We start from the raw sequence: 16,334 nt of genomic DNA, 5'->3' as shown, positions 1-16,334 counted from the left end.
TTAATTAGCAGGGAGATTTTACAGAGAGGTTATGAAATCAGGAAGGATTACGTCCCAATCTTCCGTTGGACGTTGATGGAGAGGGAATAAGATGAAGACAACAACGGGAGAGGTTAGCGGTGATGTTGTGCACAGACACACCACAGCTGGTGGTATTAAACACAGTGGGGCAAAATTAATACAATTAACTAGAGCCAGGAGACAAGTCAGTTAGATAAGGGTTAACACGACGTTGGAGGTAGAACACGTGTTCTTGCGGTGGTTCCCAAGGTACCGAGCTAATGTTTTCTTGGTTCCGTTTGACGCGCTCCATCTCTGGAGTGTACACCACAGGGGTTCCTTTGGCTGAACTGTCTTTATACAACACCTACAGGACAGAAGCACAGTGCCCCAGGGGGCTAATCAGACATTCTGACACAAAGACAGACCACCACACCTATAGGACTGGTTTCACCGACTTGGATGAACCGTAAACTCTCAGACGCTACAGATTATGCATTTTTTTTGAGAAGGATGAGACATTTTTTGCTTCAGGAACACATTTAAACCGCGTCTGAGAAATTGGTCCTATAGAGTGAGTCATCCTGTTGTGGAAATAAAATCACACTCCTCACACTTCAGCAGGAGATCTGGCTTGGCATGAACTTAGTAGCACACAGCAGCTTTATTTGGAGGGAAGAGAAGCAGGGCTTCAGGTTAGAGAAGATGACAGCTAAAAAATTAAAATGAACTGAAGAAGTAAAAGGAAAAACAGATGAAATGTGCGGATGACTTAGGAGCTAGATTAGGGTGACTGAGAAGATGATGGCAGTGCTAGAGATCAGGAAACTACATGGATGAATCGAGCAGGAGGTGAAAAGAGGGTGAGATGATGGGAGGAGGAATGGGAGGGTAGCAAGGCTGATGGGTATTACTGATGAATGGGGCAGTCCACTCTCTACGGTTAGGACCACACGTGGTTCGGTTCCAGTACCGAGCTGATGTGCCTCTGGGTTTGTTTGACCCGCTTCACCTCGGGCAGGTCCGGTATAGCTGTGCCTCGACCGAGAAGGTCCTTGTATTTGATCTACCCAACAAGTTTGGGTTTTAAGCAAAGAAAGCACAGAGCAGGTTAGAGAGAGAGAGAGACCGTTGTAGGAAGAAAGACACGAGCACAGCAGCAAAACCCACAGCAGACATGGAATTAAACAACCTGAGGAATGAAGAAGCTGATCATGTTAGACACCCGTGTGGGACGGGCCAACCCCACAGGGGCCCCGGTGTTAAATCTGCCTCGTGAAGGCTCAGGAGAGCTGTTAGGACAGTGTGTTTGAGGAGGATGAGGTGAATGTACAGCACAGGAGGTTACGGGGTCACTCTGGAGTACTGGTCCTAAAACGCTGCTGACTGCGTCTAACTCTCTCCATCTCTGCGGTTTTTGACATGTCCTTTAAATTAGACCACACAATAGGTCAAATATTGTCACTGTTTGGTGTTTGTGTCATGTTGCTCTGCTGTGCTGGGGTGTGGCAGGAGGTGTGGCTGAACTGGTGGGCGGAGCCTCTTCTGCTCACCTGTTGCTCATCTCCACACCTGTGCCTGATCAGGTTGATTAGCCTGAGGCTTCTTAAGCCGGCTTGTCCTTTGGTTTGCTGTCAGATTGTTTTGTACCCTTGCTCGTGTCTGAAGTTTGTTGGGTTTTTTTCTTTGTTGGGAGTTTTTCGTGTGTTTTCTGGGTTTTTTGGTTTTTGATTGAACTATGCAAGTTTATCCACTGGTGTCCTGCAAATGGGTCTGAACCCTACACCTCATGACAAATGTAGGGGAAGAAACACTTCCCTTCCACTTCCTTTCAAGTTAGGGTGATAAGGAAGTGGAAATGCTAAAAAATAAATTAGAAAAAAACAAAAAAGGAAATTAAGATCCTGAAGAACATAAAATTTTTTTTTTAAACTAAGGCTGGTAAATAGGAGTGATTTATGGGACGTAGTTAGGATGAAGGAGGGTATCATAAGGTTTGCTAGACTTTCAGACTAGGAGGGGGTAGGGTAAGAGCCACTGCAGTCCTTTTCCTCTACCGAGCTGATATGCCTCTGGGTATCTCGGACCCGCTTCATCTCGGGCAGGTCTGGGATGGCTGTGCCTTGACCCACAGATTCCTTGTACTGTATCTGTCCATTACATAAGTTAGACAGGCAAAAAGTAAGAGACAAAGACAAACACATGATGTGCAGAAGACACAGACATGTAGACAGTTTCACCATACCAGTGAAACAACCGACAACAATACAAATTGATTTCACAAACGTTAGTGTTAGTTGGCTTGGTGAAACAGTTAAAATGCATGGTCTTCATTAAATAGATAATGCTTTGTTTTATTACACCAGAGCTTAGAAATGAATTATTATGAGAAGGAACGCTCCATCAGATTCCCAAACTGGGAATAGAATTTTTTTATAAACATGACAGTAGTGTCCAGAAACCTTTGGCCATTTAGGTTATTTTGTAAATGAGAATTCACGTAGCAGACATTACTTTGGGCTCAAAGGTATCTGCATCGGTTTGTTTCCACAAGTTAAGAAAAGACTGTTACTCAAATGGTGAAAAATAGGTGAAAACATTTAATAATACATCTGAAAAAAACAATATTTTACTCCTGATATGCGGAAAGTAAAGAAGACAGGAGGAGATGACTTAGGGCGGGGGTCACTCTGAGGGGTACCATGCAAGTATTGTGTTCTCATTTGTACACTTGCGGGAAAAATGGAGTCACTGTTGAAACGTGAAGTTGAAAGTCATCAATCAAGACTGGTAGAGAGGAGTCATTTATGAAAGTTAGTATTGATTGTTAAGGGAAAAACTAGAAATGGCCAAAGGTAAAGTTTGCTAGACTTTTAGACTAGTAGGAGAGGTATGGCGGGAATTGGGGAAGGATTATAAAAGGGTAGGATAAGGGTCACTGCAGTCCTTTTCCTCTACCGTGCTGATATGCCTCTGGGTATCTCGAACCCGCTTCACCTCAGGGAGGTCTGGGATGGCTGTGCCTTGACCCACAGAGTCCTTGTACTGTATCTGTCCGTTACACAAGTTAGACAAGTACAAAGTCAGACAAACAGGAATACAAAGACAGCAGGTACTGTGGACACTGACATGTCGACCCTTGAAACAGCACTCAGAATTCAGCGGCAGTTAGGTCGGCTGATAATGAGTAAGGCTGTGAAAAATGTATGTTCAACTTTAAAACAGATGATTTAGTCTATTACATCAGGGTTCTGATGTAATGAATTACCTCTGGAAAGAAGGAACCAATAGATCTCAGTGGATAGTTAGTTCACAGTTGATGTGCTGGTTTGTGGCAAACGTGTTGGATGGGGCTGATGTTAACAAGTGAACAAATGAAGAACCCGGTTCCAACCTTTTTGAAATGTGTTCTGGTATCAAATTCTAAATCAGGGCATCGTTTTCTTTGTTTCAAAGTTTGAAATGGTGCCTTTGTGCTATTCGCTTTAGGGGTCTCATTGCATACTGTTTCTCTTTACACTTAAAAACTGTATCTCAACTTTTCTGGAAACGAGTTTGGTGACTCCGGTGAAACCAGAAACGTAGATCACAAGTAACTGATACCAGAATCAAGGTTCAGGAAGAAAACAGGAAATTCAGACTAATTTCAGAGGAAGTGGAGTCTGTGGAAATGTGAATTTGAAAGTCATCAATCAAGACTGGTGAAAAGGGAGTATTTTATGGAAGTTAGTGTTGATTGATGAAGGATAGAACCAGAACTACATGGCGGGTGAAAGGAAAGGGATTGACTAGACTTCCAGACTAGTAGGAGAGGTGAGGCGGTAGTTGGGGAATGGTTGTAAGGGGGTAGGATAAGGGTCACTGCAGTCCTTTTCCTCTACCGTGCTGATATGCTTCTGGGTGTCTCGGACCCGCTTCACCTCAGGGAGGTCTGGTATGGATGTGCCTTGACCAACAGATTCCTTGTACTGTATCTGTCCATTACATTAAACAAGTACAGAGTCAGACAGAGACAAACACAAACACAGTAGGTACTGTGGACGCAGAGAGGGCCACCCTTGGAACAACACTCAAACTCATTTTCACAAACTTCGGTGGGAGTTAGTTCAGTTGGTAAGGAGTCAAATTCAGAAAAATGTCTTTTCAGCTTCAAATTACTGTATATGATGCTTTATTTACTTAGATTAATGTCACGGTTTCGATAAAGATCCTACAGATGCCTCAAAGTCCCACGAAACAAGAAGTTTCAAGAAGTAAACAAAAGAAACACTTTTTGAGTCTTGATCAAATACTCAAAATAACAATTGAATAATATTTTGTAAAAACAGGTTGAATTATTTTCTACATCAGATACTGTCTGTAGAAAATATGGAGGAAAGAGGTGATGGTGCAGGGCAGGGGACACTACCGACCACCATGCAGATAAAGTTTAATAAAACTTAAATGATGCTTAGAATAAAATTTGAAAACCCAAGAATTTCCAACTACTTCCCATGAAAATGGAATCTTTTTATGGAAATCTGAATATAAAACTCATCGACTGAGACTAGTAAACAGAAGTAATTTATGAAAGTTAGTGTTGATTGATGAGGGAAAACCCAAACTAAATTAAATAAAGGTAAAGTTTGCTAGACTTTTAAGCAAGTTGGAGAGGTAAGGTGGTAGTTGGGGAATGGTTGTCAAGGGGTAGGATAAGGGTCACTGCAGTCCTTTTCCTCTACCGTGCTGATATGCTTCTGGGTATCTCGGACCCGCTTCACCTCAGGGAGGTCTGGTATGGCTGTGCCTTGACCCACAGACTCCTTGTACTGTATCTGTCCATTATAAGTTAGACAAGTACAGAGTAAGACAAACACAAAGACAAATACAAACACAGTAGGTACTGTGGACACTGACCTGTCAACCCTTTCATGATACTTTGAGACAATGTGTTCTGAGACAATAACACATTAGTTTTTCAAAAAAAGTCTATTCTGGAAAAGAATCTTGTCAGAAGTTTGATTGAAAGTGACCTGTTGATGTAGGTCATTCATCCACATCATGCTAACGATTGAAGGTTGAATCTGAAGCAATTGGGCTTCTGGTTAGGGCTAGAAGATGTTTCTCTTCAGTTGTAAGTGACTGGTGGAAATTTTTTGAGGTCACTGCCACCTTCAGGGAAGTGCTGTAGGGGGGAACACCCTTCTTTTGTTGTGGAAGTATGAGAATATATCACAGAAACTGGTATACTAAAGATGCAGAGAACACAGACTTTCCCAACAGTCAATGACTTGGCTTTGCTATCAAAGGCCACAGGGTAGAACAAACTCAGATCAAGGTACAAAACCAGTTGTTGAATATTAGAATAAGACAAGTCCTTTACTGCTAAAGCACTTCAAGACAGGATTGATGAGATCTACCAGAAACTGCTTTGGTTCTACCTAGCAGAGTCGTAGAAGGGTTACCAACTTTGTGAAGAAGGCACCACTTTCACAAGTCAAACAGGTCAAAGAAAGTCAAAGTTTCGAGTAAAAAAAATACGCATTATACTGCAATACCATAATTACCCAGACCAAAGTAAAATGCAACCACATGGGCCGCTGTTCAAGATCTCTGGGTTAAGAACCTAATAGATAAGAGTCTTACCCAAATGGAGAAGGATGTACTGGCAAAAAGACTAAACTTTGCCACAATGCCACAACAGTTGCCAGTGGTTGACCACATCTCAGCTACACAACCAAATAAAGACACAACAAATTAACTGGAGCAAACTGAACAACTCAGGATAAAGAGTTTGGCAACAACCTCCAGTGCAAAAATACTGAAGTCCTATATTTTGACTTTGGAAAGAAAGGCAGTTCCCCCAGCAGGCAAGGGAAGACGCACAATGGTAGTCAACAATAAGAACTACCATTACAAATTATTTTTACTCTCCTCAGTGACAGTAACCCCTATGAGGTACTGAGATGACAGTGGGTTATAGACTGCATGCAACAACTGGAAAATGAGAAGTCGATTGAACGCCCATTCTACAACAAAATTTACCCAGAAGAATCCAGACTCTACATAGATGGACTACCCAAAATACGTGAAAGAAACTCCTGTCCAACCTGTTAGCAGCTGAAAGATACCATGCCACTATATTATCACCCTTGGTTTGAAACACATCACAATCAGGGTTCCGTATTTCAGCAAGATCAATGATACCACATTAGACAAATGAACCGCTTGTGTCCAAAACAATGTCACAGTCCATAACAAAAGGTTCAAATGTCTAAACTCCCCACTAGTCAGTTAGAACTGAAGACGTTTCTTGGATGAGAGGTTAAATATCTTCAACCCCAAAAACACAAGGCCAGTTGCTTCAGATTAAACCAGAGGATGACATTTGCCTGGATTAATGAGAAGCTATGTCAACATATGTTCTTTGTGAAAGTTAGTGGAGATTGATGGGGGATAAACCTTTAACTTAAACAACCAAAAGGTGAAGTTTGCTAGACTTCAAATCTAGTGGGAGAGGCCAGGAGGTAGTTGGGGAGAGATTATAAGGGGGTAGGATAAGGGTCACTGCAGTCTTTTTCCTCTACCGTGCTGATATGCTTCTGGGTATCTCGGACCCGCTTCACCTCAGGGAGGTCTGGGATGGCTGTGCCTTGACCCACAGATTCCTTGTATTGTGTCTGTCCATTGTATAAGTTAGACAAGTACAGAGTCAGACAGAGACAAAGACAAACACAGTATGTCCAGCAGACATGTCTATCGATTCAAGTCACATTGTCTCCTCAACATTTCAGTGGAAGTCAGATGGGTTGGAAATAAGTAAGGTAGAAAAATGTGTACATCCTGCTTTAGTGTTTAGGTATAATTATTATGAAAAGCAAATTAGTCAAAAACATTTCATTACTGCCAATAAGGTTCAATTGAAAGGGGTCACTTGAAGAGGAAGGGATTGGTTATGGTCTAAACTACATCAGGAGGGAACAAGAAGGGAAGACTTGTTGAGGATGGGAGAGGGGAAGGCAGGGTCACTCTGTGGAGTACCGTGCTAACGTTGCGCTGGTTGCGTTTAACTCTCTCCATCTCAGGGGTCTCAGACAAAGCTGTTCCCGATCCCAAATCCTCTTTGTACTGAATCTTAACGTAGACAAGGAACGAAAGCAGCCACCAGTTGTTAGCTTGGAACTGAACTCTTGGATAAAAGGAACTTGCTTGATTTCATTTAACTACATTTGATTTAGCTTGCACTTTGAAATCTAAATAGGTGACATGTCTGAAAACACACTAAACAAAACAAACATATAAATCGACATTTATAAGGACACACTTTTCCTTGACACTTTCACAACATGAAGAAAGAGCTTAACACACAAACTCGGCACTCTTAGTCTAAATGTTACACTAGGTGTTAGTTGTTTAAACTAAAATTGTTAAAGGTTAACAATATCTCTTTGGTCCAAAGAAAGGGCTGCATGTCAGGATTTGTTAAAGATAGGGAAAGAAAGTGTTTAAAATATTGTTAAAAATAAATGTTAAATGTTAGAAGAGTATGTATATATATTACGGAGTAGATACCAAGCTGAAATTCTTTGTATTCTCTTTAACACGAAGCATTTCAGGAGTGTCCTTTACAGTAGACACTTTGCCCTTAGTGTTTTTAAGGTCAATCTGGTATTGAAGCTACAGAGAGAAAAACACAAGTGCAGTTAAAATGTTTCACCATGCTGAACAAGAAAGACGAAAAGAAAGGAAGATTAGATTCCTTTCTGATCTGAGTCCAAAAATTGACACAAAACACGGAATTTTCATCTCGGATAAATTAGAGAAGAGTCCAAACATATAAATAAAGTTTACGACAGACATGAAGACATACACAGAGCCATCAGAAGAAACTCTTATTCTTGGTCCTACAACCTCTAAAGACATACTTCCTCACACAGCCAGCCTAATCCGTATGTCTCACTTACAGTGCTGAAGTTCTTCTGGTTCTCACGGACTCTTTGCATCTCTGGGGTGTCCAGAACTGGGACATAGTGGGACATGGTCTTCTCAGCATCCTCCTTGTACTTTTTCTGTTGTAGAAAATCACAAAAGGAACAATTGGCATGATCAAACTGGAAGAACAATTTGAAATTCTCCTGAGGTGAAGAAGCCAGATGAGATGCCCACCTGGCTGACAATGTTCCTCATCTGCTGAGCGTGGATGATGTCTGGGGTGTCGATGACGGTTGTATAGCTAGCCCTGTCCATCTCAGCGGTGTGCTTGTACTTGGTCTAAGAATCAGGCAAGAACCGTTATGCATTCTCATTTGGTTCCGCACCTAATACCACATTTAAAAGTCAACCAGAATGGCAGGAAACTGGAGCAACAGTTCAGACCTGACTGAGGATGTCAGTAGCGTTTCTGGCCCTCATGAAGTCCGGGGTGTCTGTAGCCAAAGCCAACATTCCCTTGCCCTTGATCTCCTGCTCCAGTGCCTTCTTATACTCTCTCTGTAAAAGTTTTAGGTCATAACATGTTATACAAAAGAAATGGCTAAACTGACATAACTAGAGGGCTACCACATATAAAAGACGTCTACAATAGCAAGGGAGGGCTGCAAAACCAAAACACCTGAGGGAACGGTAAATGAAGTTGGTTAAGGGCAACTAGAGTAACATTTGTGATAAATGGGGCAGCAGACTTTGTGTGAAGCTCCACTCAAAACTGGAAAAAAAAACAGGTGTAGTTAATAATGTGTTAAATATAATTAGTTCACACATATGTTTTTCATTTTTTTCTGTTTTGGTTCATATATTGAAATAAAACTGCTTTACTGTAAACACACTGTACTGCAGATGGTCGTGACTTCTACACAAGACCATAATGCAGTCATAATGAGGCATACATTAAAATCAGCATTGGTTTTTACATTAAAAATTATGTTTTCATTTTTTGAGATTGATTTTCTGAACACTTGTGATGGGGTCAGACAAAAATCGTTGTTATATTCAGAGGAATGAAGTTAGCTTATGCAATAAGAACAGTTTTAGGACATCAGAGAAAGGCTGGTGCTGGATAATTAGTGATGGCACAAAGCAGGGATGAGACAGCCAGACTTAGCTGTCATCCTTTTAACATGTTGATGATGCTGAAAGCTTAGTCAAGGAGACAGGATGCAGCAGATGATGCAGGATGGTGAGAAGGACACTCGTTTGAGATACTGTTTCCTCTTACATCTTTCCGTCTGTCATACCTCACACAGGATTTGAGTGGCATTCCTTGCTCTCAAAAGCTCCGGAGTTTCCTCCAGTACAGTTAGCCCTTTACCCTTCACTCCCTCTTCTAGATCCTTCCTGTATTCTCTCTACAGGATGGAAGAACAGAGAGACTGCAGAGAAGGGCAAACAGGCAGGCCAGGCCAAGGCGTACAGACAGACGATATACAATACACTTTCAGCTCAAAGTCACTAAGCCCCTCCCCAAAAAAAGGTTTAAGAGTTTGGGTTTATTTTATCAATATCTCATGAAACCTTTAAATTTTGATAATAAGTCATTCAATGAGAGACTGGTAGACTTAGGTGACTTTGGCAGGAATCCTGATCATGTTTTATCAGAGTGGATAAAGAAACAACATGAAAACACAGTTCAAGTCAACATTTCACCTTAAAACCATGGCTGAACAGTCAGATAACTGCATGCACACATGCAAACCATTTCTCTCAAAGGCATTTGTCGCCTCCTGATTGTGAAAAAAAAAAGTCAGATTATGCAGATATAAATGCAAACACTTTAAACTCCACTACCAGTCATGCAAAGAATGGAAAGAACTAGAATTAACCTATGTTGTGTTATTGTTAGTTTATGGCTGTGTGGTAAATCACACACACAATATAAATTCAACAGCATGAGCCTTGACAAGATGTCAAGACGGGTAGAAGCACTCTGGAGAAACATGGTGACAAGAAAGAGGAACCGCGGTTGTGACTTAGTATGATTACCAAACACAGGGGAGGTAAATAGAGGTAAATGGGGAGGTGGTCAGGGATCGATCATCCTGTAGTTACCTCACTGACTATTTTGGTGGCGTGTCTGACATGCATCATGGCAGGGGTGACCTCCAAGCCTGAGAGGTTCTTGCCCCTCATGTGCTCCTCAAAGTCCTTCTTATAGTCTTTCTATTTGCCACAAACACAAAACAGGGGACACAGTTCAGATAACCACATGCAAGCAGTGCTGGTTCAGTGCAGCTACTTCACTCTGTTTTACACCATCTCATCATAATCACATTTACATACCTGAAAAGTGAGTGTATGTGCACGTGTGTGAGAGTGTTTGTGGTGTATGACTTGTTCATTGTGTTTATAATTTAACAAATGCTGCAAGAATCTAGAATCCAAGACACACTTAAACAAACATACTTGACTTAAGAAAAATGCACAAGGCCCCAGGTTAAGTTCAATCATTGCACATTTTACAATGCCTTCTCCTGGTTAAGAGTAGAAAACACAAAAAAAACCAGCGTAGGTGTGACAATTTAACGTAATCTGAATCAGAATATTTGATAAATTGAAAGACAATGTAGCTGAAACACAACATTTCATTTATAAATCAGCATTAAAGGCATTGTAAAAAGGTTTTCCATAACAAGAGGCGTCACAGAACAGACGATTGATAACAGGCCCAGGAGATTCTTCAGACTGAGAGAAAAGCTGATTACAGTCAGTGTCCTGCATTTGTAGGCATTTTAAAGACAGACCAGAGCGACAGGAGGCTTACCTGGCTCTGCATGTGCTGGGCCTCCTTAGCGGTCACATATGTGGGTGTCTCAAAGTCCAACATGGCTTTGCCTCTCTCCTTCTCATACTTTTCTTTGTATTTGACCTGGAACAGCCATCATAAATGTCATGTGTCTTATAAATACTGTCTCGGTACAATTTACACTGGTTTAGCTGGGACAGTCAAGATCCGTGTAATTTACCCCAGCTAGCATGGCCGCTGGGTTCGTTTTTTGCAAAAAAGATTTTAAATCCTTGCAGTTTTTAACTTGTGATGTAAAATGTGTCAAAATTGATGCTCACCGTGATTGATTTAGAAAACTTATCACGTTTCAATCATTAATTAATACGTCCCTTTATTGTTGGATGGAGTTTAAAGCTAATTTACAACCCAAAGTCAAATTATTTTGTCCCCAATTAAAATTATTAACACATTAATATAACACAACCCCCCTGTAAGAGCAGAAAATGAAGATCTGAGAAACTCCTGTTTGACAAGGGAGGGGTTAAGAGGTGACTAGCAGTGTTTGGACGGTTGTCTGTTGACCAACATCATCTGCATCACTTACATTGCTCTGAAGGTCAGAGGCCTCCTTGTGGTGAAGTTGCTCTGGTGTGTCGGGAATCATGTGGTAGTGACCCTTACTCTCCTCAAATTTCTTCTTGTAGCAGTACTAAGAGGGAATTCCGTCAAGTAAAACAGCTCAGTACAACGAGAAAAAAAGAGCGACTCTCCGGAGTTTAAAAACAGCTTTTAGCAATGTCGAAAAAAATGACATGCTGAAAAAAAATGAGTGAGAATTAAAAATGGAAGTTAAAAATTGGGTAAAAAAAAAAAATCCAGAGTCAATGTGGAGAAGCGGGGAGTTTTGTGTTAAGTGATAATTAATGAAAGACGAATATTATGAATGTTCCAGCAGGAAGAAGAAGAAGAATCAAACAGAGAGAGGAAGTGATGGACAGCGATGATGATGATATGGAAAGGTTAAAGGTCAAAAGGTCAAGGATGAGAAGGGTAAGGGCCACCACCAAATGGGGTCAGAGCGTAATGGAGAGTATGAATCCATGAGATGATCCGTACTCTGGTGGTTTGGGACTTTGGTGAGCAAGGTGACGGAAACGCTGAGTTCAGACAAACAACGGCAAACGACGGCCGAACCCTGACTGACTCCCAGCAGCTTCCTAGTGGGGGTGGGAGGGGGGTGATGGGATCACGGCTGATGAGGTCTTACTTGGCTGGAGAGTCTGCTGGTGCTCAGGCCGTGCTGCATGGACAGGGACTCGGCCATGTCGGTCACGGGCTTGTGGATCTTCTTCAGGTCGCCTTTGTACTTCACCTGCAGGCAGTGCAAGGAAACAGACATGTTCCTAGAAAACTCCCACACTGTTTGTAATCGAAGCATTTTTAACATAAGTGAGCGCTTACCTCACTAGCCAGAATGTTAGCATCCTTCATGGTCTTATAAATCTTACTCTCCTTCAGGTCATATTGTGGTCTCTTTCCTTTCACCTCCTTATCAAACTTCTCCTTGTACTTCACCTGTCATGATGGTTTATATGAGAAAGTTCTTCACTATCTTTTTATGGAGGAAAAATAGAAGTAGCCAAACAGTATATCCTGTGAACCATGCATTGATCATTGCCCCTGTTTCATTCAGAAATAAAAATTTGTCTTAGATTTCCACGGGTGCATTCACATCTGCAGTTTGGTAAGATTTAACGGATCATCTCAGACTTTATGGCTCCACTTGAAAGTTCCTTTTTATTTTGTAAGACATATCTTTGTGAAGGCTCAAGATTCAAAGGGCATCTTCAAGGAGCTAATAAACAAACGCCTGGTTTCTAATTTGATCTGGTTATATTATTGAATGAAACATTTCTGATGATATTTATTTTTAAATGCATCGGTTAACTTTGAGGTTTTTGCTTGTGATTGCGCTCCAGTTTGTCCTCGTAGCACTGGAAGCTAAATTCCTAAAGTTGGATCTAATCTAATCTAATCTAATCTAATCTAATCTAATCTAATCTAATGAGGTTTATCCTCAACCGAACCAAACAGGTCAGCTGTGGAGGCACCCTGAGTCAAAGTCCAGAACTTTGAGTCCTGCAGACCAATTGGTCCAGTCCAGTCACACCTGATCCCAGAATGCATCTTGAATGAGTCCCAAGTCATTGTTGGTATGTTTGCACTATGACTATTGCGGCGAAATAATTCTGTCGTGTTGTTTAGGTCCAATCACATGACCCGGCCACCCAAGATGCATTATCGGCAGGTAGTGTGAACAGTCCAACACAGCATTCTGTGATATTCGTGTACACAAAATGGACTTCACATGTAATTAAGTATGTTAAAAGTATGATTGTGACTGTGCATCAGGAGGAGTCTGGGTTGTTCTGTCAATTTCTAGATAAACAAACTTTAAAGAGAAAGTGAGACAAAGCAAGATTCTTACAAAGAACATGTGTAAATCCAGCATTAATATATAATGATTCTACACCGCTGAACTTTTATGACACACTAAATAGTCCTTTAGTGTTCACATCAAATTTGACGGCTGGACAGACACATGTTTTACGACAGACAAGAGAATAAATCATGAGACTCATTAACATCATTGCTCTTTGCACCAGTGATTGTGTTGTTTAGAAACTGGTGCAAATACTGCAATAATTCAATGAATGTTTTGCAAGAAGCAACATCTATTCAGGGAAGCAAACAAGCAGAGCGTGTATCAAAACACAAGTTGCAAGAATTGATGACTGCAATTGAATCGTTTGACATAAAGACTCAAAGAACCTGACAGCAAAATCAGAAATCTACCAATCAGACAGCAGAGGAGACAGAAAAATGGCAGAAGCCCGTCAGTTTCAGGGCTGAAACCTCCTTACATCACTAGTCAGGGCACTCATTTTCTTAATGTGGCGCATCTGGGGGGTATCATAGGAAGCTGCTCCATGGCGGGAGGGCATTGCCTCCACCTACAAAGCGCAGTGAGATGGAGGGATGAGAACACACACAAACTGGGACATTATGGAAGGAGAGAGGAGAGGAAAGTAAGAAAGGATGGAGCTGAGAGGACAGCGTGAATGATGGGACACATATGATGCAATGATATGAGCAGCTAAACACATACATCTACTTCAATGGAGTCAAAGCGACAAATAAAGACGGGTATTATGTGCAGACTGGGAAAGAAGCGCTATGGTGTAGCTGCTGGATGGAACGGTAGGCCTGTAGGGCTGCCGCTAAGCATCTACACGTGACAGCAACACTACTCTGCAAATACTAGCTACAGAAGTTAATCTGAGCGGCTCATTGTAGCCATCTGATACTGCTAACAAATAAAGAAATGACATTGCTGTTGTACACATTTTCAAGGAGGTCATAACCAAAGGAAATCCAGCATGAGGGCCTCATGAGATGAGGTTTTGGTTTGGCGTACCTGGCTGGTCAGTCTGGACACCTCAGTGGCCAGATCGATGTCTGGGCGGTGGGCTAGGGAACCTCCACGGCTGGCCTCCTCACGGGCCTTGTCACGGTAGCCGATCTGATGGAGAGAAAATCAGAAAATGTTTGACCTGCTGCAAGTAAAGTTATCGTTATTAAATTTCAGTCAATTGATGCTGAACCTGAAAAATTTTCAACCATGAAACGGTATTTAATGTATTTATGCATTTTATTTGCTGCCCAAGGGGTCTTTTTTATGAGTCTATATCTTTTTATGAAAAATGTACTTGATGCCCATTATTATTTTTCATATTTCTGCCTCTGGGGTACAGATTTTCATCTTAAAACGACGTGCTTTATGCATATGCTTACATCACTAATGAGTCTAGCAGCCTGGGTAGCCTTCTTTATGTCAGGACGGTCAACTACAGTGGTGTAGTGGAGGTTGGCTTTGGCGTTCTTCTTGTAGGAAACCTGCAGATTTAGATTTTTAAAAAAAAGGAATTTCACATGGGGCCCAAATAAAAGACTAAAAGAAGCTATGAAACTGCACCAACTGTTGAGAATAAACTGATTTGATTTTGTCATTTTGCATAAATGACTCACATTACTCTGATTCCTAGCTACGTCCATGGCGTGTTGGACATCGGGTGGAACGGACATGTTGTTGTACTCTGACTTGCCCCTTTCCTTCTCGAACTTCGCTTTGTACACTTTCTGTAATGAGATATCATCGTGTCAATGCCAGCTGTGGAACCAGTCAAGGACTTTCAAGTCGCTGCCGTCGTTTTGTCGTCGTACCCCGCTGACAAGCTTGTTGATCTCCTTGCTGTGGACGGTGTCACGAGTCTCAGGCAGGGTGGTGAACGAGCCAGACTGCCTCTCCTTCTTACTCGCCTCCTTGTATTTGCTCTGAGGACAAAATTACGAATTACAAGACAAGAATTATCAAGCATCCAGTGTAGCTTCTTGTACTTTGGAAATCTTTTTTTTCAGTGAATAGTACTTGCCTCTGATGCCAAGGTGCGAACAGCCTTAGCATGGAGGATCTGAGGGGTGTCACTGACAGGCATGTAGTGACCCCTCGCCTTTTCATACTTCTCTTTGTACTTTACCTAAAAGATGGGTGTCAACGCGTTCTTACGCAGACTAATTGTTTGAAATGGTGTGCAATAAATTGGTAATATCTCAAAAATATGTAGAAATACTTACAATGCTGGCCATTTCGTTATTTTTCAAAGCCAGGACGGTCAACTTGTCGTCAACGACAGGTATCACACAACCCTTCATTATCTCCTTGTCATACTTGTACTCCACCTGTGAAATGATAGTCATGAAATCATAGTGACATGGTTGGATGCTCTGAATGTTAAAAACTAAAAATGAAAATCCAGAAGTAGCGCCGACTCACATCACTCTGTTGCAAGGAGTTCTTGGCAGCGTTGAGGAAGTCGGGTCTGTCTACGGTCCAGATCCACTTGTTCTTCGTGGCTTCGTATTTCTTCTTGTAGGTGAGCTGGAAACAGAAAGGAAACCAGTTGCGCCGAATTAAAATTCAATCAGAAAGGGATCGTCTTTATAAAGCCATGAAAACCCTACATTGGTGATGTTCCTGTAGGCCTCCTTGGCGGCACGGATCTCATGAGCCTCAGGGTCCATGTTGATCTGGGCCTTGCTCTTCTCATACACTTCCTTGTATTTTAGCTGCAGGATACATAAAAAACACAGCAATAAACATAAAACTGCAAAAACAACAAGTGTTGAAAGTAGCATACTGAACAGAACTTACATTGCTGGTGATGTCCTTGACCTTCTTCATGAGCTGCTGGTGTGGAGTGTCATAAGGCAAGGTGTATCCCTTTGCCTTGGTCTTGTTATATTCCATCTTGTAGATGATCTAAGGAATAATCATTATCATACAGTCAGGAGAATTTCAAAAAACACCCAAAAAAATCATAAAGCACCTTGTGCATATTTAATGTACCGTTGAAAACAAATAAAAACTTACATCGCTGATCTTCTTGCTGCGTCTGTGGGCCTCATACTCTGGAGTCTCCAGGATGGAGGTGAACTTGTCCTTGGCACGCTCATACTGCTCCCTGTACCTCCACTGATGGAGGACGATAAGGTGTAAAGTTAGCCTATGCTAACA

The 16,334-nt window shown here is 41.6% G+C and overlaps 1 protein-coding gene across 19 annotated transcripts in view; it reads right to left on the bottom strand.

The window, feature by feature from the left end:
- neb (nebulin) overlaps window positions 1-16,334 on the bottom strand; it is a 55,114-nt gene that overhangs the window by 2,660 nt on the left and 36,120 nt on the right. For 2 of the 19 annotated variants that reach the window (XM_068328912.1, XM_068328913.1), the window contains exons 109-137: window positions 16,191-16,292; window positions 15,972-16,079; window positions 15,782-15,886; window positions 15,594-15,698; window positions 15,395-15,499; window positions 15,193-15,297; window positions 14,984-15,094; window positions 14,789-14,899; window positions 14,555-14,656; window positions 14,178-14,282; window positions 13,624-13,713; window positions 12,161-12,274; window positions 11,967-12,071; window positions 11,304-11,408; window positions 10,736-10,840; window positions 10,024-10,134; window positions 9,213-9,323; window positions 8,356-8,469; window positions 8,146-8,250; window positions 7,944-8,048; window positions 7,552-7,656; window positions 7,021-7,113; window positions 6,567-6,659; window positions 4,722-4,814; window positions 3,882-3,974; window positions 2,959-3,051; window positions 2,058-2,150; window positions 974-1,066; window positions 275-367 (exon numbers count right to left, since the gene is read on the bottom strand). In XM_068328912.1, coding sequence (XP_068185013.1) covers window positions 275-367; window positions 974-1,066; window positions 2,058-2,150; window positions 2,959-3,051; window positions 3,882-3,974; window positions 4,722-4,814; window positions 6,567-6,659; window positions 7,021-7,113; window positions 7,552-7,656; window positions 7,944-8,048; window positions 8,146-8,250; window positions 8,356-8,469; window positions 9,213-9,323; window positions 10,024-10,134; window positions 10,736-10,840; window positions 11,304-11,408; window positions 11,967-12,071; window positions 12,161-12,274; window positions 13,624-13,713; window positions 14,178-14,282; window positions 14,555-14,656; window positions 14,789-14,899; window positions 14,984-15,094; window positions 15,193-15,297; window positions 15,395-15,499; window positions 15,594-15,698; window positions 15,782-15,886; window positions 15,972-16,079; window positions 16,191-16,292 — 2,973 coding nt within the window. The remainder of the gene's footprint in view (window positions 1-274; window positions 368-973; window positions 1,067-2,057; window positions 2,151-2,958; window positions 3,052-3,881; window positions 3,975-4,721; window positions 4,815-6,566; window positions 6,660-7,020; window positions 7,114-7,551; window positions 7,657-7,943; window positions 8,049-8,145; window positions 8,251-8,355; window positions 8,470-9,212; window positions 9,324-10,023; window positions 10,135-10,735; window positions 10,841-11,303; window positions 11,409-11,966; window positions 12,072-12,160; window positions 12,275-13,623; window positions 13,714-14,177; window positions 14,283-14,554; window positions 14,657-14,788; window positions 14,900-14,983; window positions 15,095-15,192; window positions 15,298-15,394; window positions 15,500-15,593; window positions 15,699-15,781; window positions 15,887-15,971; window positions 16,080-16,190; window positions 16,293-16,334) is intronic. The other 17 variants (XM_068328915.1, XM_068328914.1, XM_068328917.1 and 14 more) reach the window with 16 other exon arrangements.

The sequence above is a fragment of the Antennarius striatus genome, chromosome 12, assembly GCF_040054535.1.
Source record: "Antennarius striatus isolate MH-2024 chromosome 12, ASM4005453v1, whole genome shotgun sequence".
Taxonomy (NCBI): domain Eukaryota; kingdom Metazoa; phylum Chordata; class Actinopteri; order Lophiiformes; family Antennariidae; genus Antennarius; species Antennarius striatus.
Note: the sequence above shows the minus strand (reverse complement) of the source record. Positions and strands in the feature narration are given on the sequence as shown.